The 20,620-nt window shown below is 44.8% G+C and overlaps 1 protein-coding gene across 1 annotated transcript in view; it reads right to left on the reverse strand.

Moving 5' to 3' along the window:
• The window catches only part of TGFBR3 (transforming growth factor beta receptor 3), a 225,280-nt gene that overhangs the window by 84,768 nt on the left and 119,892 nt on the right, over nt 1-20,620 (reverse strand). The window contains exon 3 of the mRNA XM_008068272.2: nt 17,557-17,694. Within this exon, the coding sequence (XP_008066463.1) occupies nt 17,557-17,694 (138 nt within the window). The remainder of the gene's footprint in view (nt 1-17,556; nt 17,695-20,620) is intronic.

The raw sequence follows: 20,620 nt of genomic DNA on the forward strand, positions 1-20,620 counted from the left end.
TTCGAGTTGGAGTCTCACTCTGTCGCCCAGACTGGAGTGCAGTGGCTGCTCCTGGCCACTGCAGCTTTGACCAGTTAGGCTCTGGCGATCCTTCCGCCTCAGCCTTCCTAGTAGCTGGAACTACAGGCGCGTGCTACCACGCCCGGCTGATTTTTTATTTATTGTAGAGATGAGGGCTCACCAAGTTGCCAGGGTGGGTTTCGAACCTGCGGGCTCAGGCAATCCACTCACCTCAGCCTCCCAAAGCGCGGGATTACAGGCTGAGCCACCGAGCCCGGCTAATGCCATCTTTCAAGTGAACGCATATGTAAAGTGTGTATACATTTTTTTGCGCCCCATCTATATCTATCTGTTTCTTTGGATGAACCCTAACTTGTATGGCTCCTTGAATGACTGATACAAGCCCAGGAGAAATGGTGCATGTATATTTGGCTCAGAAACCACAGACTTAAGAACAGTCTGGAAAAAAAAGGTTCTAAAGGACATTTTTTAGGGGGGCAGGAATGGAGGTAGGGTCTCCAGCCCAAACAACAGGTCAGAGCCCCCTTTGGCCTTCCTAAAATGAGCCCTAAGCAAAGACAGAGCCTTCCTAGGCAGGCCACGCTCTGTGCCACCCCCATTTTCCAGTCTCCACATCAAGGTCTCTGAAGAAGTTCCTGGCAGTCTCCCAGGCCAAGCTCTGAAGGTTGAACTGAAGGCATTCAGCACTGATGAGGACATGGTCCCCAGAGGGCCAAGGACAGATGCAGATATTGAGTAAGGCATCCTGGCGGGGCGGACCCAGAGACGGTCCAACAAGAGCCCAGAGGGAAAACGTTCTTGGCAAAAGAGGTCGAGAGACAGTTCTAAAATCCTATCCAAGTACAATCCTGGTACGACCTAGATCCCAGCACAGAAACAAATCATTCACAATACACTCTGCTGAAACAGGACCTATGCTCACCTGACCCCACGCCCTGATTTGGCTCCAAGGATTCAATTCTGAAGCCCCGTTCTTGGGAGGGTTGTGAGTGGCTCCAGTCAGGACACCGGGGTTGCAGGTGACATCACAGTCATGTCCTCAAGTCAGCAGTGTGACTGTCCCCAATGAAGTCCTCATTTACCATTCTGGAAAGTTTTGCTATTGTTACTAACATTTACTGAACACTCACTAGGTGCCAACACCATTCTAAGCACTTTACATGGGTTATAGCCACCACTTCCTAGCTATGTGACCAGGCACATGTTAACTTAACCTCTTTGTCTCAGTTTCCTTCATAAAATGAAGATAATAATAGTAGCTACTGCACGAGATTATTACGAAGAGTAAATAAGGTCATATACAAGGGGGACCCCCAAAACTAGAATTTATTTATAAAAAATTGTGTATTTATTCTTACATGTTGAAACTTCAGTCACCTTCAAGGTACTCTCTGTTGGATGCAATACTCCTATCGAGATGCTTTTTCCACTGCTCAAAACAGTTTTTGAACCCATCCATTTTGGTGCCTTTTAGTGTTTCTGCTGTTATTTGTTACATCTATTCCACATCAGCAAACCATTTCCCTTTGAGGACTTTTTTTTATTTGGGGAAAAAAAAAGTTGCTTGGGGAGAGAGAGATTAGGTGAATAGGGAGGGTGGGGCATAGGGGTCATGCCACCTTTTGGTCAAAAACTGCTGAACGATCAGTATGGTGTGGGCATGGGCAGGAGCATGGTCCTGCTGAAAGAACCAGTCACCTATTTGCCACAACTCGGGAAGTTTCTTCTGCAAATCATGATGCGACCTTCTCAAAATTTCCAGATAAAAACATTGGTTGACTGTTTGATCTGGAGGAACAAATTCTGAGTATATTACAAGGGTCCACCTTCCAAAAAAAAAAAAAAGATAATTCTGTTTTTTTGGGGGGGAATCCCCCTCATAAGTAAGTCCTCAAAAGAATGCCTCACACATGGCACACACCGTGTTTGTTAAACATACATATATATATATGTATGCATATCCTCACAACAGGACATGAGGGTTATGTGACAGATCTTTGAGGTTGACAGGTCATGACTCATTCCTCGCTATGGCAGGACCACAGTCTTCTAGTCTAAACTGCTAGAAAAAGGATTTTACAATGCTGTTTTCTTTTCTTTTCTTTTCTTTTCTTTTTGAGTTGGAGTTTCACTCTGTTGCCTAGACTGGAGGGCAGTGCCATGCTCTCAACCATCCCAGCCTTGACCTGCTGGGCTCCAGCGATCCTTCTGCCTAAGCCTTCCAAGAAGCTGGAACTACAGGCGTGCGCCACCATGCCTGGCTAATTTTTTTATTTATTGTAGAGATGAGTTCTTGCCAAGTTGCCCAGGCTGGTCTCAAACCTGTGAGCTCAGGCAATCCTCTCACCTCGGCCTCCCAATGTGCTGGGATGATAGGCGTGAATCACTGCGCCCTTTTCAAAAGTTAGGGCAGTGTTGGTTCCAAATAGCAGGTCTGAACGCCACTGGCGGTCCGCGTCACCCAGAAACCCTAGCATCTCACTCATAAGCGCTCCATGATAAAGATGGAAGAACTGGAGGTCAAATGGGCCGTGGCCTTGGTGGGCTTTTACCAGAGGGGGTAGATGGGTAAGCTCCTGATTTTCAGGTACACCCTGGATCTTAGTATCACATTGTGCCATTTACCATCCAAACAAGACAAGGAAGAGGCAGACCAGTGACGACATCTGGCACAATGGCATTTAAAGGCCACAGTTGTGCTAGGTGCTATGGCTCATGCCTGTAACCACAGCACTTTGGGAGGCTGAGGCAGGAGGTTTGCCTGAGCCCAGGGTTCGAGACCAGCCTGGGCAACTTGGCAAGACCTCATCTCTACAGTAAATTAAAAAATTAGCTGGGTATGATGGCGCACACCTATAGTTCCAGCTACTTGGAAGGCTGAGGCGGAAGGATAGCCTGAGCCCAGCAAGTTGAGGCTGAGGTTGTGGTGGCTGTGAGCATGCCACTGCATTCCAGCCTGGGCGACAATGAGACTCCGACTCAAAAAAAAAAAAAAAAGCCCCCAGTTGCAGCAAAGACCCCAAGCCATCTAAGGACAGGGTATTGGGAACTAAGCCATCTAAGGACAGGGTGTTGGGCAAAAGCAGATCTTGGGATACAAATTCTATCCCGGACACAGAAATAAGAAAAGCTAAAGGGACTCCCTTCTCCTTTGCAGAAATCAGAACTGGCTTCCAAAGCGGAGGTTAAAGGGTACAGACTTGAGGGGCAAGAACCAGGTGACCTCAAAGAAACCCAACAACTGGCCGGGCTCAGTGGCTCAGCCTGTAATCCCAGCACTTTGAGAGGCCGAGGCGAGTGGATTGCCTGAGCCTGCGGGTTCGAGACCAGCCCAGGCAATTTGGTGAGACCTCATTTCTACAATAAATCAAAAATTAGCCAGGCATGGCAGTGCGCACCTGTAGTTCCGGCTACTTGGAAGGCTGAGGTGGCAGGATAGCCAGAGTCCAGCAGGTCAAGGCTGCAGTGGCCGGGAGCATGCCACTGCACTCCAGTCTGGGTGACAACTCAAAAAAACAAAGAAAGAAACCCAACAATCTGTGCCCAGGAAGGAATTGGGTCATCCTATAGTCACTTTCTGAGATGAGGAGTGTGGGCTGCCCGAGGAGAACCCTTACCAAGGGCATCACTGTCTGCACCTTATGAGAGGACCAAAGCACAGCCATGAGCTTTCAATTCAGTCTCCCAGAGTCTCCTGGTAGACAGAATTCTTGTCTCCTCCCATTACATGGAAATAAAATATTCCGTAACCTCCCTTAACAAAACACTTTTTCTACAAACAGCTCTCTGGAGGTTGTCCAACACATCAACCAAGGGCACCGGAGATGTAACATTTGATACAATTGCCCAACGCTTGGGAAGGCTGAGGCATCAGTTTACCAGATTAGCCTTTGACAATAAAGCCTTCGAGAACGTCATGGACTCTACAAGAAGGAACACCAACCCTCCTCAGTAAAAGCGAGTTTATTTAACCTCAATTTGTTGAATGAAAGCAAAGCCTTCACAGGGCTAGGGCTCATGCCTGCACACAGACATGACACAAGTCCAACCAGAGCCAGGAAAAGTCTACACTTGCGTGAACCCTCCCGGACAGGAAAAATACACCCAGGCAAATCTCACAAGGGCCACGGGCCACTCACTCCCTGACATTCGTCAGCCTTAACCCAGCGAGTCAGAATAAATCCGAAGGAGTCTTTCAAAAACTCTTTCTGGACCAGGTTTACCAGCTGCAACTGGGCTCTTGCCAACGTCCCAATTGCCATAGTGACATTTAGGAAGAGCTCTCTCACCACAATGGGGTCAGAAACTCATTCCTAGGAAATAGAGTAGTTGACTGACCCTAGTTCATGAGAGGATCAAGCCCCTTATAATTAAGGTTCTTAGGGACAAGCCACAAAACCAACAGATGAGCAGCCTCGAATAAAAACGCATGGTACACAACCACTTGGAATATCCCACAGGACACAATGAGTCATGCCACAAGAGACATTTAAAAAAAGAACCACCAGTCTCGAAACATTTAGCTATTTAATCTGCTTTCAAGAGAGAATTTATTTGAGGAAAGACCTCTAGAAAACCCAAAATGGTGTGTCCAGACCCCAGGAATACAGGGGTGGCACTTTGAGCCGAAGCTGTGTTTGCGTCTGCAACCCTGACCCATCTGCCCCAGTGCTCCTCAGACTCAACCTCTTGGAAGAAGCTGCCTTGATTGCATTTGAAAGAGAAGTCTCATTTTCTCCAAGATCTGTGATCCTACAGTAGTACTTATTACCCCAACCGCAATTCCCCGTGTTTTAATCAGCTCGTCCACATGACAAAAAGTTCCCTGAGGACAGGCAATCCATACCATTTCTCCCTGCGTCCTCTGCACCCAGCCCAGTTCTCAGCCAGGCATTAAAAACTGGGTGCTGGAAGACTGAGCAAGTAGATATATACACCATCACACCAGGTATGCTAATTTCATGTTTTTCTAAACATGGGGGGTAAACCACCCAAGGAGAGAGAGAAGGAGGTCAGAAAAGAAAAACAATTATTTCCAGATGTTTAAACACAACACAATAGAACACAGAAAGTTTTATTTTTAAGTTTTCCTCCTCCACGAGCAAAGGAACATCCGAGCTATTCTTAGGGCACTTTTGGACACGACAACGTTCAGTTGCACATGACTTGGCTTCATGCGAAGGTAACAACTGGACATGCGCAGTGGCAGCAGGCTGCACGTGGTCCCTTCCAAGGGCAGCGCTGGGCAGGCATCTGGGGCTGCTTAACAACTGATTGGAAATTTACTCTTCTGATTTCCAGTTAAATACCAGGCACAGGAAAACAAATAGCACTTGTTTTTCACTGAACCTTGTCAGTCATCCAAGCTGCAGTGCAGACCAGAGAACTGCCTGTGGTTCAGTGGCAGAGGCCCAAAATATTCAAACTTTTTTTTTTTTCCCTCCAGTTTAAGTTAGAGGAATCAACCAGATTTTGGCAACCCAAGCTTCCTTACCCACCCCTCCCCCTTCTTGGAAATGCAAAACTGGCTTTTAAATATTCAGCACGTTCCTGGTATTAATTTACATTTTTCATTAGGATTAAGTTTTGATTTGTTTTGAAGCCAAAGCCAATAGCATAGAATTTGGTTTCTCTCATTTATTTCAACTGCCCTGCTTTGATATTCACTTGGATTTGCTGAAGAGGCAGTGCTCAGATTGCCATTTTCTGTTGCCAGTTAAATTGGGATACACCATCTAACCATAGTGTTATCAAAGAATCAGAGAGTTTAAATGCTGGGAGGAACTTTAGAGATCACCCAACACAGCCCCCTCATTTTAGAGATGAGAAAACTAGCCAGGCTTGGTGGCTCAGCCTGTAATCCCGCGCCTTTGGGAGGCTGAGGTGAGTGGATTGCCTGACCTCGCGGGTTCGAGACCCGCCTGGGCAGCGAGACCTCATCTCTACAATAAATCAAAAAATCAGCCGGGTGTGGGTAGCGCATGTCTGTAATTCTGGCTACTTGGAAGGCTGAGGCGGAAGGATCGCCGGAGCCCAGCAGGTTGAGGCTGCGGTGGCCGGGAGCGGCCACTGCACTCCAGTCTGAGTGACAGAGTGAGACTCCCACTCAAAAAAAAAAAAAGAAAACTGAGGCCTGAGTGGTTCAGTGATTTTTTTTTTTTCCAGTGACGTATAATTAGTTTCATGTACTCAAGTCTCCTGATATCCAAACCAGGGTGTTAACTAGAAACACAAACCTGAATTATCTCTGAGTAGAGCTGCCAGAAAAAATACAGGACACCCACTTACGTGTGGATTTCAGATTTTAAAAATGAGTACGTTTTTAGTACAAATATGTCCCAAACATTGCACAGCATACTAAAAAAAAAATTATCTGTTATTTATCTGAAACTCAATTTTAACTGGGCATCTTGTATTTTTATATGCCAGCTCTGGCAACCATACCTCAGAGACCAGTGTCCCCTTCCATACCCCATCACCACACAAACATACACAGGCTCACATACGTTTCTTCTCTGGCTTTCTTGACAAATAGATAGAAAAACATAAATCACAGCAGAGTAATCCCAAGAGTGAATGAGGCTGAAAGAAGCTGCTTGTTTCCTGAGACTGTCCTAATTTTAGATACCTCTTTATCCTTATGGGCATGCAAAGCAACAGAGCCTGACATAAATAGACCGACTACGGCCTCTGAGCTAGGCATTTTTATGTTATTACAAGCCAAGATTAGGGTCTCATCTTGAAAATTTCTGCTTGTCCCAGGGCCCCAAGTCTGTAGACCTCGCAGGGGAGACTATTCAAGTTTGGATTGAAAATAAAGCAAGATTTAAAAAAAATACAAAACTGTCAGGGGAAGGGGGGTGGGATTGACAGTTGAGGGAAACTGCTAGGGGAGGGAGGGGCAAACCTCATCAACAAGGGTACCTGCATAATCAATGTTTGTATACCTAACCCTGAATTGTACCCCACATCTTTATTTAAAAAAAAAAAGCCCCATGGTAAAACTGAAAATCTGAGATGGTATTTGTGACATTAGTCCTTTATCTTCTCAGGTTGCTGGCTCTTGAATAGAACTTATTTCCTTCCACCAAAAAAATAAATAAATACAATCAGATAGGTGGATGGGATAAAGTAAAAAATCTAGTTCATTGATTGTACACCATCACTTTTTAATTTTTAATTTTTGAGTCAGGGTGACACTCTGTCATTCAGGCTGGAATGTAATGGCAGGATCACAGCTCCCCACAGCTTGACATCCTGGACTCAGGCGATCCTTCTGCCTCAGCCTCCCAAGTAGCTGGGACTATCACGCCCAACTTATTTTTTTATTTTTTGTAGAAAAGAGGTCTCACTGTGTTGCCTAGGCTGGTCTCGAACTCCTGGGCTCAAACAATCCTTCTACCTTGGCTTCTCAAAGTGCTGGGATTACAGGCGTGAGCCACCACGCCCAGCCCACCATCACTTTTAAAGAGTGCAGCAGCAAGGTTTTCCTCTAACAGCTTAATGAGATATAATTCTCTTATCACAATATCCACCCTTTTAAACTGTACAATTCTGTGTTTTCAGTATATTCACAAAGTGTGGTATACTTACCACGAAGTAATTCTGAATATTTTTATCACCCCTCCCCCCAAAGAAATCCCATACCATTAGTAGACATTCCCATTCTCCTCTCCCACTAGCCCTTGGCAATGATTAATCTACTTTGTATCTCTCTGTAGATTGACCTGCTTGGTCATTTTATATAAATGGAATCATACAATTTGTGGGCTTTAGTAGTGGTGGCATACTGTTTTTAAGGCTTATCCATGTTGTGATATGTATCAGAATTTTCATTCTATGGATATAGCACTTTTTAAAAATCCACTCATTGGCCAGGTGCCATGGCACATGCTTGCAATCCCAGCACTTTGGGAGGCCGAGGCAGGAGGATCCTTTGAGCCCAGGAGTTTTGAGACCAGCCTGGGCAAAATAAGGAGACCTCATCTCCGCAAAACTTTTTAAAAATTAGCTAGGTATGGTGGCGTATACCTGCAGTCCTGGCTACGTGGGAGTCTGAGGTGGGAAAATTGCCTGAGGTCGAGGTTGTGGTGAGCCATGATCGTGCCACTGCACTCCAATCTTGGCATCAGAGTGAGACCTCAACTCAGAAAAAAAAAAATCCATTCTTCAAATGATGGACATTTGGGTTGTTTCCACTTTTTGCCTGTTATGAATGCTGCTTTGAACATTTGTGGACAAGGTTTTGTGGATGGTGTTTTGTCCAATTCCTTTCAAAGAACTATTTTACATTCCCACCAGCAATGTATAATTTTTCCAATTTCCCTACATCCTTGACAACACTTGTTATTATCTGTCTTTGTTATGCTAGCCATCCTAGTGAGCTCACTATGGTTTTGATGAGCATTTTCTTAATGACTAATGATATTGAGCCTCTTTTCTTTTTTAAAAAAAAAATATTTTATTTTAAAAATGTGGGGTAGGCTGGGCGCGGTGGCTTACGCCTATAACCCCAGCACTTTGGGAGGCTGAGGTGAGAGGATTGCCTGAGCCCACAGTTTCGAGACCAGCCTGGGGAACTTGGTGAGACCTCATCTCTGCAATAAACCAAAAAATTAGGCAGGCGTGGTGGCACGTGCCTATAATTCCAGCTACTTGGAAAGCTGAAGCAGAAGGATCACCTCAGCCCAGCAGGTCAAGGCTGTGATGGCTATGAGCATGCCACTGCACTCCAGCCTGGGCGACAGAGTGAGAGTTCAACTCAAAAAAAGAAGGTGTGGGGAACAATTCAGGATTAGGTGTATAAGTGGACATTGTACAGGTAAAGTTTGGGCCTCCCTTTGGTCCCTACTTTGCCTGGTTTGAGATCAGGTACCCTTTTGATGCTGTGTCTCCACCTCCACCCCGGCAGTATCTCTCTACTGCCAATAATCCATTTCTTATCCTATTATGGTAAATGTTCAGGTCCGTTTATGGGTGAGAACATGTGGTATTCTGTTCTTTGTTTCTATGATAGATCACTGATTATTATAGACTCTAATTGAGCATCTTTTCATGTGCTTTTCTGCCATTGGTGCCTTTTCGTTAGAGAAACATCTATTCAAATTATAGTATAATTTAAGGGCAATTTAATATTGTGGCTCTTACTAATCTTTTTTTCAGCAAACTCAGGTTGAAAGTTCAGACATCTATCACCCAGTTGACTTACCCTCCTTTTTCTTCAGTGTGGAAATGACTGCATAAATAAAAATAGACTTATGCGATGGCTCCAAGCGATGTTTAATTGCAGTTTCAACATGCCACACTGAAAGGATAGAATTCTTTTTATTTCTGATTGCATTGAGGGGCCACCCTAGCCTACTCAATATTCTCCTGGGCCACCCATATACCCTGCGAAAGGAAAAAAGTAAGGCTGACAACCCCATCGTGTGTGTGCATGTGTGTGTGACTCATACTCAAAAATCCACTGCTTGAAATTCAGCCTGAAACAATCCCTCTTCATCCCACTCTCACTTTCTAGGCAACCAGAACAACTGGACCAAAGAGCTGCATCTACAAAGAAAACAAAATCCTACCTTTTCCCTGCCTGGCACGCTCCCTCTTGCCCGTTCTATGGAATCATGAAAAGGACTAAAATGATTCAACAGAAAATGACAGATGCCTTTCTTTGATGAGATTAAAGGATAACGTTTTTAGTCATCCTTGTGGGTGGCTAAGATGTTCTAAGTTGCACAAACCCTTCCTAACCCACTGTGAAAGTTTTTCTTTTTAAAAATTTGGGCAGTTATAACAATGCAGGGATGTCAATTTAAATTTTTTGTTTTTGGGGTAAGAGTCTCACTCTGTTACCCAGGTTGGAGTGCAGTAGCACGCTCACGGCCACTGCAGCCTAGACCTGCTGGGCTCAGGTGATCCTTCCAGTTTAGCCTTCCAAGTCGCTGAAATCACTGGTGCACACCACCATACCCGGCTAATTTTTTGATTTATTGTGGAGAAAAGGTCTCACCCAGTTGCCAAGGCTGGGTCAATTTAAATTTAAAAGTCTTCTTGACAAATGAGTAGATGCCATTACTTAAGCTTTTCTCACCACCCTACTTAAAAAAAAAAAAACTTGGTTGAGACCTCATCTCTATAATAAAACAAAAAATTAGCTGGGCGTGGTAGCGCGCGCCTGTAGTTCCAGCCACCTGGAGAGCTGAGATGGAAGGATCGCCGGAGCCCAGCAGGCCGAGCCTGCGGTGGCCGGGAGCGGCCACTGCACTCCACTCTGGGTGACAGAGTGACACTCCAACTCAAAAAAAAAAAAAAAAAGCTGTGAAAATGTTGTAACTCTACCTAGAAAGGAAAGCCAGCTTTGAGCCAGTAATGCAAACCCTTCAGCAGCCTATCAGGAGAAAGCAGGGCGTATGCACATTGGTTTGAGTGTCTCTCTCCTAAGCTTTCCGGGGAACCTTGAAGAAGCCCCAGCATCCTGAGATTCCAAGGGCCTTTTGAATGTTGGATGAAACACTTCACATAAAATAATGTTGTTATCTTATCCCCAAACTTGAACTCTCAACTATAGAAATGCACACATAGAACACACAACTGGTTTTCTTACTCTCACTGATCTCTCTGTGCAAGACCTGGCAAGTGAATGAGCAGACACCAAAATCCATTTTAGGCCATAGAAAGGAAGGGAAGAGCCTGCCCAGCTGGTGGGAGAACATGCCTCACTCACCATCTAGTGATATGAAAACCTGAATGGGCAACAGGTGTTCTACCATCTTGTCCAGGCCATGAAGAAATGTACAGATGAGACAAAACCATTTTCCCTAAAGGAGACCTGCTGGACAACAGAGCAGAGTTTAGGTGTCCTGGAACATAAATCCTTGACTGTGCCCAATGCTGCCTTCTGCGTGTTGGTCATTTTAGGCTCATCACTTGATCTGCAATCCCCTTACATGGAATGAATCCAAAAGGGGTGGATGTTCAATTGTTTACTAAAGCTGTCTCCTTCTATCGTTGTTAGTGTGTCTTATTCTGATGGCCAAGAAGCGGTTCTTACAGATTTTAAACAAAATCAAAGCAAATAAATAATAATTAGGGCCAGGCACGGTGGCACAATGCCTGTAATACCAATAATTTGGGAGACCAAGGCAGGAGGATTGCATGAGGTCAGGAGTTCAAGACCACTCTGGACAACATAGGAGACCTCGACTCTACAAAAAAAAAAAAAAATTAGCCGGGTGTGGCAGTGCACGCCTGTAGGCCCAGCTATTCAGGAGGCTGAAGCAGGAAGATCACCTGAGCCCAGGAGGTGAGGATGTAATGAACTGTGATCCTGTCACTGCACTCCAGCATTGGCAACAGAGTGAAGACTCCGACTCAAATTTAAAAAAAAAATACATTTTAAGCAAATAATAATAGCTGGGCTCGGTGGCTCAGCCTGTAATCCCACGCCTTGGGAGGCTAAGGTGAATGGATTGCCTGAGCCCGTGGGTTTGAGACCCGCCTGAGCAACTTAATGAGCCCTCATCTCTACAATAAATCAAAAATCAACCGGGTGTGGTAGCGTGCACCTGTAGTTACAGCTACTTGGAAGACTGAGGTGGAAGGATTGCCAGAGTCCAGCAGGTTGAGGCTGCGGTGGCCGGGAGTGGCCAATGCACTCCAGTCTGGGCGACAGAGTGAGACTCCAACTCAAATAAATAAATAAATAAATAAATAAATAATGACTAGGAGTGAGATCCTTTCTCTTAAAGCTCATGGAATGGCAGACTGAAGAAAGAATCCAGAAAATGCAAATTACAACTATGACCTACATGACCCACATAGGTCATCTAGAGCCCAGAGAAATAGGAATTCCTTTCAATTCAGGGCCAGCCAAACTAGGTATTTTATAACCCCACATGTAAATCCATCACCCTTCTCAAGTGCTGTCTACTATGATGACTAATAAACAGCAGCAGAAATGGCAGATGATGTCTATGAACATATCAATGCCAGGCCCTGAGCTAAACATTTTCATATGTAACCTCATTGAATCAACATAATGACCCAGGACACAGGGGCTTAAATCACTCCCATAATACAACTGAGAAAAGCCGGGCTTAAAGAAAGGGCCTTGACCAAGGACACTGTTTGGATCCAAAGCAAGAGATGCATGCCAAGCCTTTGTTCACAACCTCTCCACAACCTGTCCACCATGACAGCCACTAACCTCATGTGGTCACTGAACATCTGAAACATGGCTAAGGATGACTGAGAAACTGAATGTTCTAGGTTCATCCATTTAAACAGCCATGCATCACTAATTTCTACAGTATTGGATGTTACATCCCTATAGTATGAAGGCTACACGTGCGTATGACTTTACGATCTGGGTCGTTAGTCTTCCTTTTACAAATAACTTTAATTAGAAGAGATCGACAATGATTATGAACATGAAGGGAGCCAGGTTAGCATAAGCACTTGCTGGGTAGATCCCATCTGGTCTGACTCCCAGCTCTGCCAATTAACTAGCCACATGATTTGGGCTGTTACTTAACCACTCTGAGTTCCTCACCTAGAAGGGTAAATACATCATCATCATAGGATTATTGTAAGAGTTAAGTGAGATAAAGTATTAGAGCATTCAGTGGTACATCTGAAATGTACTAAGTGCTAAATAAATGTGCTGATAATAGCAACAACTAAATAATTACTGATTTGGGGCCTTTTTAATATAGGAGTAATTAGAGTTTCGATGCTCAGAATAGATGACGGTTTAGGTTGTAAGAACTCCTATATTACTCATAAACATAGCTTTTGAGTTTTTAAATACTATATCTTGAAATTAATTCAAAGTTACAGCAAAGATGCAAGCAAAGGACTCTTGTATATACTTTAACTGGATTCTGGTTTTAAACATCTTGCCACATTTGTTTTATTATTCCGTTATCACATTTTTTCCTGAACTATTTGACCTTTTAGTCTTTAATGCTTAAGTGTATTAAGCATGTTTCCTAAGAATATTCCTTCATATAACGAGTGTAATTATCAAATTCAAGAAAGATAGCATGAACACAGTACTTCAATCTATAGGTTCAATTATAATTTTGTCTACTGTACCCATAATGTCACCTGTCCTCCTACTCCCCCACCCAGTAGGATGGTACCCAGACCTTTCTTTGTCTTTCTTTCTTTTTTTTTATTTTTTTGAGTTGGAGCCTCACTGTGTCGCCCAGACTGGAGTGCAGTGGCACATTCCTGGCCACCGCAGCCTCGACCTGCTGGGCTCCAACAATCCTTCTGCCTCAGCCTTCCAAGTAGCTGGAACTACAGGCACGCGCTACCACGCCCGGCTGATTTTTTGATTTATTGTAGAGATGAGGTCTCTCCAAGTTGCCCAGGCGAGTCTCGAACTTGCAGGCTCAGGCAATGACTCACCTCAGCCTCCCAAAGCGCGGGATTACAGGCTGAGCCACCGAGCCTGGCTTTTTTGTCTTTCATAATTGACTTTTTTTTTAGAGTACAGGCCAGTTATCTTAAAGAATGTCACCCAATGTGGCTTCATCCCGTGTTTCCTCATGACTAGATTCAGGTCATACACATTTCTGACTAGAACACTACAAAAGCGATGCTGTGTTCTTTCTCATTCACAGGCATACAAGTCCACTTGCCCTGTATTGGTGACAACGAGTTTGATCACTCGGTTAAGGAATTGTGGGGGATCTCCATTGTATGTAGTTACTATTTTTTTCTTTTGTAATTAATAAGTAATTTATAGAAAAGATAGTTTAAGAATATCTAGCCAGATGCAGTGGCTCATGCCTGCAATCCCAGCACTTTGGGCGGGCAGAGGCGAGAGGATTGCCTGAGCCCCGAGGTTCAAGACCAGCTTGGGCAACTTTGGGAGACCTCGTCTCTACAGTAAATCAAAAAATTAGCTGGGCATGGTGGTGTGCACCTGTGGTTTCAGCTACTTGGAAGGCTGAGGCAGAAAGATTCCCTGAACCCAGCAGGTCCAGGCTGCAGTACCCTGAACATGCCACTGCACTCCAGCCTGGGTGTCAGGGGTGACAGTTCGATTCAGGGAAAAAAAAAAAAAAGCATATCTAAATAGACCATTCCACAAATTCCCTCCACCTCTGCTAGGTTTAGCATCTGTTGATAATTCTTGCCTGATCAACTTTTACTATGATGGTTGCAAAATGATTTTCTTTTTCTTTTTCTTTTTTTTTTTTTTGGAGGTGGAGTCTCACTCTGTAGCCCAGGCTGGAGCTACACTCCCAGCCACACTCCCAGCCACCGCAGCCTCAACCTGCTGGGCTCTGGCAATCCTTTCGCCTCAGCCTTCTAAGTAGCTGGAACTACAGGCACGCGCTACCACGCCTGGCTAATTTTTGATTTTTTGTAGAGATGAGGTCTCAGCAAGTTGCCCGGGTAGGTCTCGAACCCGCGGGCTCAGGCAATCCACTCGCCTCAGCCTCCCAAAGTGCTGGGATTACAGGCTGAGCCACTGCGCCCGGACTGCAAAATGATTTTCTAATTCCATCATTCCTTCTACATTTATTCATTGACATTCGATATAGTCTGTATATTTGTCCCCTACAAATCTCACATTGAATTTGATCCTCAGTGTTGGAAGTGCAGCCTGGTGGGAGGTGTTTGGATCAGGGGGCAGATCCCTCACGATGGCTTGGTTCCTTCCCCAAAGTAATAAGTGAGTTCTCGTTTTATTAGTTCGTGTGAGAGCTTGTTGTTTTGTTTTGTTTTGTTTTTGTTTTTGAGTCGGAGTCTCACTCTGTCACCCAGACTGGAGTGCAGTGGCCGCTCCCGGCCATCATAGCCTCGACCTGTTGGGCTTCGGTGATCCTTCCGCCTCAGCCTTCCAAGTAGCCGGAACTACAGGCATGTGCTACCACGCCCGGCTCATTTTCTTTTTTTTTTTTTTTTGATTTATTGTAGAGATGCAGTCTCGCCAAGTTGCCCAGGCGGGTCTCGAACCCGCGGGCTCAGGCAATCCACTCATCTCAGCCTCCCAAAGGCGTGGGATTACAGGCTGAGCCACTGAGCCTGGCGAGAGCTTGTTGTTTAAGAGTATGGCACTCCTCCTCCCTCACCATGGGACAGGCCTAGTCCCCCTTTGCCATCCACTATGGCTGAAAGCTTTCTGAGGCCCTCACCCAAGCATGTGCCGGTGGCATCCTCTTGTAGGACATGCAGAACTGTAAGCCAAATAAACCTCTTTCCTTTATAAATTACCCGGGCTCAGGTATTCCTTGATGCAAATGCAAAACAGACGAATACATCATCCCACTATAAAAAAGAACTTTCCTTTTCCCTCCTTTTACTCATTTATTTGTTTACTTATAACTCTATTGACTATGAATTCTTACTTTATTCGATAGGGGCCTTTGAGGTTTTTTTTGGGTTTTTTTTGTTTTTTTTGTTTTGTTTGTTTGTTTGTTTTTTGAGTTGGAGTCTCACTCTGTCACACAGACTGGAGTGCAGTGGCCGCTCCCGGCCACCACAGCCTCAACCTGCTGGGCTCTGCGATCCTTCCGCCTCAGCCTTCCGAGTAGCCGAAATTACAGGCATGCGCTACCACGCCCGGTTGATTTTTTTGATTTATTGTAGAGATGAGGTCTCGCTGCCCAGGCAGGTCTCGAACCCGCGGGCTCAGGCAATCCACTCACCTCGGCCTCTCAAAGGCATGGGATTACAGGCTGAGTTTTTAATAGCACTCTTCAAGACTGGGTGTGGTAGACCATGTCTGTAATCCAAGCACTTTGGGAGGCCGAGGCAGGAGGATCACTTGAGCCTAGGAGTTTGAGTCCAACCTGGGCAACACAGCGAGACCTCGCCTCTTCAAAAAAAAAAAATCTAAAAATTAGCCAGGTCTGGTGGCATGCGCCTGTAGTTCCAGCAACTTGGGAGGCTGAGGTGGAAGGATCACCTGAACCCAGGAGGTTGAGGCTGTGGTGAGTCATGATGGTGCCACTGCACTCACAGAGACTCCAGCTTGACTGAATGGATAGATAAAAGTACTCTTCATGGAAGGCTGAGACGGAAGATCGCTGGAGCCCAGCAGGTCGAGGCTGCAGTGGCCGGAAGCGGCGATAGAGTGAGACTCCAACTTAAAAAAAAAAAAATTACTCTTCAAATACAGGTGACAGAAACTATAAATCTGGACTATTAATTATTATTAAGCATTATGAATTAGGCATAGTTTTTTCATCAGGCAAGAGGAAAACGATTAAACGGAGGACTCCGCTTGTTTTGGATGCCTGTGGGTAAGAAAGGTTTAAAAGCCCGCAGTGCTGCCATGAGGATATTGGCATGTGGTTCTCGCAATAGACAATGTGAATTATCACCACCCGGTTGCAGTGTTGCTCATCATCAGACATGATATCATTACCCAAAAATTCCATCCAAACAACTCATCTGTTTCTCCACAACTAGCAAGCTTGAATGTTCTGGCAAACTCAAAGGGACATGATTTACAAATAGTAGGTAATATTTGGATCTTTCCACAAGAGCTGGATTCCAGCTTGCTTTTTTTTTTTTTTTTACAAAATACAAATGAGTTCATTTTGAAGCTCACTGTGTCACTTTCTCAACAAACAGATCCTCATATCAGAAATCAGGCCTGTATTATATACAAATAGAATGGGCTCGTGCATATTTATGTTGTGGTCAGAGACCACACACCCGGTGGCCATTTACAATATGTAGAGTGCTCCTGATTCCACAAAGGGGGTCTCCGAGCTGAAACCAAGGTTCAGGCCACACAGAGGACAGATGACAACAGGTCCTGCTCTCATGTGCATGCTAGACACGACTCTCCATCCACAGAAGAAGACATGGGTGTGTTTGCTTTCCGCGAATGTTCATCTGTGTCATCCAAATATCACTATATGCACACTCCATGTTTAACACTCTTTCAACTCTGGTATTATGTCAATGAAAGTAAGTCTTTTTTTTTGGCCAAGCACAGTGGCTCATGCCTGTAATCCCAGCATTTCTGGAGGCTGAGGCAGGAGGATTGCTTGAGCCCAGGAGTTCAAGACCAGCCTGGGCAATACAGCAAGAACTTTTCTCTTTAATAAACAAACAAACAAACAACTTTTTTAAAAAATAAAGTAAGCCTTTAAAAAAAAAAGTCTTGGCCAGGCACAGTGGCTCAAGCCTGTAATCCCAGCACTTTTGGGAGGCCGAGGTGAGGGGACTGCCTGAGCCCATGGGTTTAAGAACAGCCTGGGCAACTTAGCAAGACCTCCTCTCTACAAGAAAACCAAAAAATTAGCCGGGTGTGGTAGCATGCGCCATATATACATTCCAAGTAGTTCCAGCTACTTGGAAGGCTGAGGCAGAAGCCTCACCTGAGCCCTGCAGGTCGACACTGGGGTGGCCATGAGCATGCCACCATAACTCCAGCCTGGGCAACAGAGCGAGACTCCAACTCAAAAAGAATAAAAATTAAAATCAAAATTTAAAAAACCTTGCAAAGTCTTAGGATCATTATATCCTTATCCTAAGGATTCGTTTGGGATGATTTCAAACACTTACCAAGAAACGTCGGGAGACCCCAGTGGCAAGTCTCTCTGTCTTTAGATGCCAGATGAGGGGCTGTGGAGAATTTAGCAGGAACACAACAGGCTTGTGGTGAATGTGGACCGAGGAGATGGGATTCAGGTGCAGCGTGACCTAGGCAACAACACAGAGAGGAGAGAAAACTTAGTGCTGGCTTTCCATGAGAATCACTCAGAGAAGCATCTGGAAGACCTTTTCACAAGTCACCATGAGGAGAACAAGCTATAAGCCAGTTTGGATTCTATGGGTAAGACATATTAGGTCGAACCCAATGAGACACCAATATTTGACCATTTTCAACACAAAATGGCTTTTTCATATAATTCAATCATACTAATCTCAACCAAAACATGATTTAGTTCTAAAATGACAGAGAGAAAAACAAAGTTGTTTTTTTTTCAAAATTGCAAAGGTGGAATAAAAGTTCTCTTTCCTCAGGACAGCCTTATTCTTTTAGTCAAAGGACAAAGTTGAACACTGGAAAACAGAATTCCCTGGGGGTCAGCCCCCCGGATCTCCAGAGAACAGCCTCTGGAAGGTGACGGGAAGTGAGCTCTGCCAAGGAAAAGTGCCGAAAGCGAAGAGAACAGGGTTGCCAGGGAGCTGCTGGTGCTCTCATCATCCCAGCTGTGAGCTTCAGAGCTTTTCCAAAGAAATGATGCACAGAGGACAATAGAATAAAAACGGATGGCACAGCACCTGTCAAAAGAAAAACACAGAACGAAAGGAGAGAGGGAAGGAAGGAGGAAGGGAGAAAAGGAAGGAAGGAAGGACACATGAAGGAGGGAAGGAAGGGAAGACAGAAGGAAGAAGAAAACTGTGAGCTGATAGGAAAACTGAGGGCAGTTTTGACAGCGGGTCAAGGACTACTGTAGGCCACCACCGTCATCATTGGCCTCCCCAAAGAACACCTGTGGGCAGAGCCAGGAAAAGTGAACCCGGGAGCCCGGGCCAGTCAACACAAACACAGAAAAGCAAGAGGACAAGTGAAGAAATACTGACTAGATGTTGCTATACGAGCCTGTACACAGGCTGGCTTGTACAGAGGGGTGAGACAGACCCAAGAATCACATATTTAAGCCGAGTGAACCCGCCAAAGATCACCATAAAACAATAAGGGAGGGACAGGACGAAAAAGGACTTTGGCTGGAAAGATCCAGACCGTGAGAGACACTGCGAATATATAGTAGGATGTCTCAGCCATGAGTCTCATGAGGACGAAATGGTTGAGGTCTATGATCTGGTCTATAATGGCGTCATCAGGGAGACAACACTAAAAACTGGACCACTTGACATTTTCCCAGTGGCTGCTGGCCCACTTTGATCTCAGCATTTCTCTCCCTTTTTTTGTAGACTACCTATGAACAATGTCACTCATTATAGTACACTCACAGGCCACTGGTAAAAGGCACTGACCCTTAGTTCGCTTTCAAAAGCTATGCTTTATTTAGCACATCATGGGCATTCAGTAAGTGCCAATAGAATGTTTAATTCTCTGCGTTTCAATACCACAAAAGTACTTTATTCTAACAATTTGCACTATGCCGTATAACAGCAGCTTGTTTGTTAACTATTGAGTACGCATGTCTTAATTTCCAGAATAAAATATTCCAAGATATGTCTTCTGTTCACTCCTGTACCTCACTTATCATATACAATAGTAAATATTGACTGATTTATCACAGCAAATGCATAAATCTGTGTTACTTAAATGGGGGAAAAAGGCTGAAGGTATTCTATTAATAGATTCAAAGGGGTCTATCTAACTGGACTGCAGAAAAATGCAAAAATATGAGGATTCTACTGTCATGAGCTGTCTCTGTACCTAGCTAGGATCTTTTTTTTTTTTTTGAGTTGGAGTCTCACTCTGTCACCCAGGTTGGAGGGCAGTGGGCATGCTCACAGCCACTCCAGCATCGACCTGCTAGGCTCCAGTGATCCTTCCGCCTCAGCCTTCCAAGTAGCCGGGACTATAAGTATGAGCCACCACGCCTGGCTAATTTTTTTTTATTTATTGTAGAGACGAGGTCTCACCAAGTTGCCTAGGCTGGTCCCAAACCCACAGGCTCTGGTAATCCACTTGCCTCGGCCTCCCAAAGTGATGGGATTACAGGCTGAGCCACGAGCCTGGCCTAGGATCATTTTTGATTGCTCCTAGCACAGTGTTCAATCAAAGTAGCAAGGGAACGGTAATGTCAAACACAGCTACTGCAAAATTACGTGTTTCTCTGGGTTGTTCAGGCGCTACATCACAGCACACTTTGGAGATGCTGCCTGCATCTAGAAATGAACAGATTGGCAGCTACTGAAAATAAGAGAGGCTGCAGGAACAGGACAGAGATGCTAACTGCAGCACTCACCAACCAGAGAGCTGCACACTACAGAGATCACATGCTACAGAGAGTAAAGAAAGGATGAAATCACCTTTTACATAAGAGAACCTGAAAACTGCAAAGCAACACTCTGACTTGCGCTAACATCAAATGCATCAGTGAAAAGTTTCCCCATCTCTTCACTCCACAACAGTTTGAGTACCATCACGGCACAAAGAATAGCCATGTACATCTGGAGAGTTTACAGCAACCCTTTTCCTGATGATTTTCTTTGCAGCCCTGGGGCATACAATTCTTAGAGTTCGTAGGTATGCGAAAGTTTTGGTCAAAATATACCCTACCAAATGCTAACGAGTAGATCTCTCAAATGAACAAGAATTTGTGGCAAACGCTTACGAAACAAAAAGAAAAAGATGGATGAGACAGACATTGGTGCTCAAGTCCAAAATTTTCCAGATGGTCCAAAGTGTTGAGGACTGGCTCATACAATCAAGGAAAGATTTCTAGGAGCTACAGCTCTCTGAGCGTTCTTGGAAACGACTCCCTCTTCAATATGTGGCAGTGTCTGGCCAAGAAGAATCTCTCACTCTGGCACACGGGGTCCGGGCAAAGCCCCAAAAGCCATTTGGCAAAGAAGAATTCACACTGCGATTGGGAAATTAAAAGAAAAATACCCAGTCCTTTGTTTGAAAAGATCACTTGGCAGG

This window comes from Carlito syrichta, unplaced genomic scaffold (assembly GCF_000164805.1).
Source record: "Carlito syrichta isolate Samal-C Ts95f unplaced genomic scaffold, Tarsius_syrichta-2.0.1 Scaffold309922, whole genome shotgun sequence".
Classification (NCBI taxonomy): domain Eukaryota; kingdom Metazoa; phylum Chordata; class Mammalia; order Primates; family Tarsiidae; genus Carlito; species Carlito syrichta.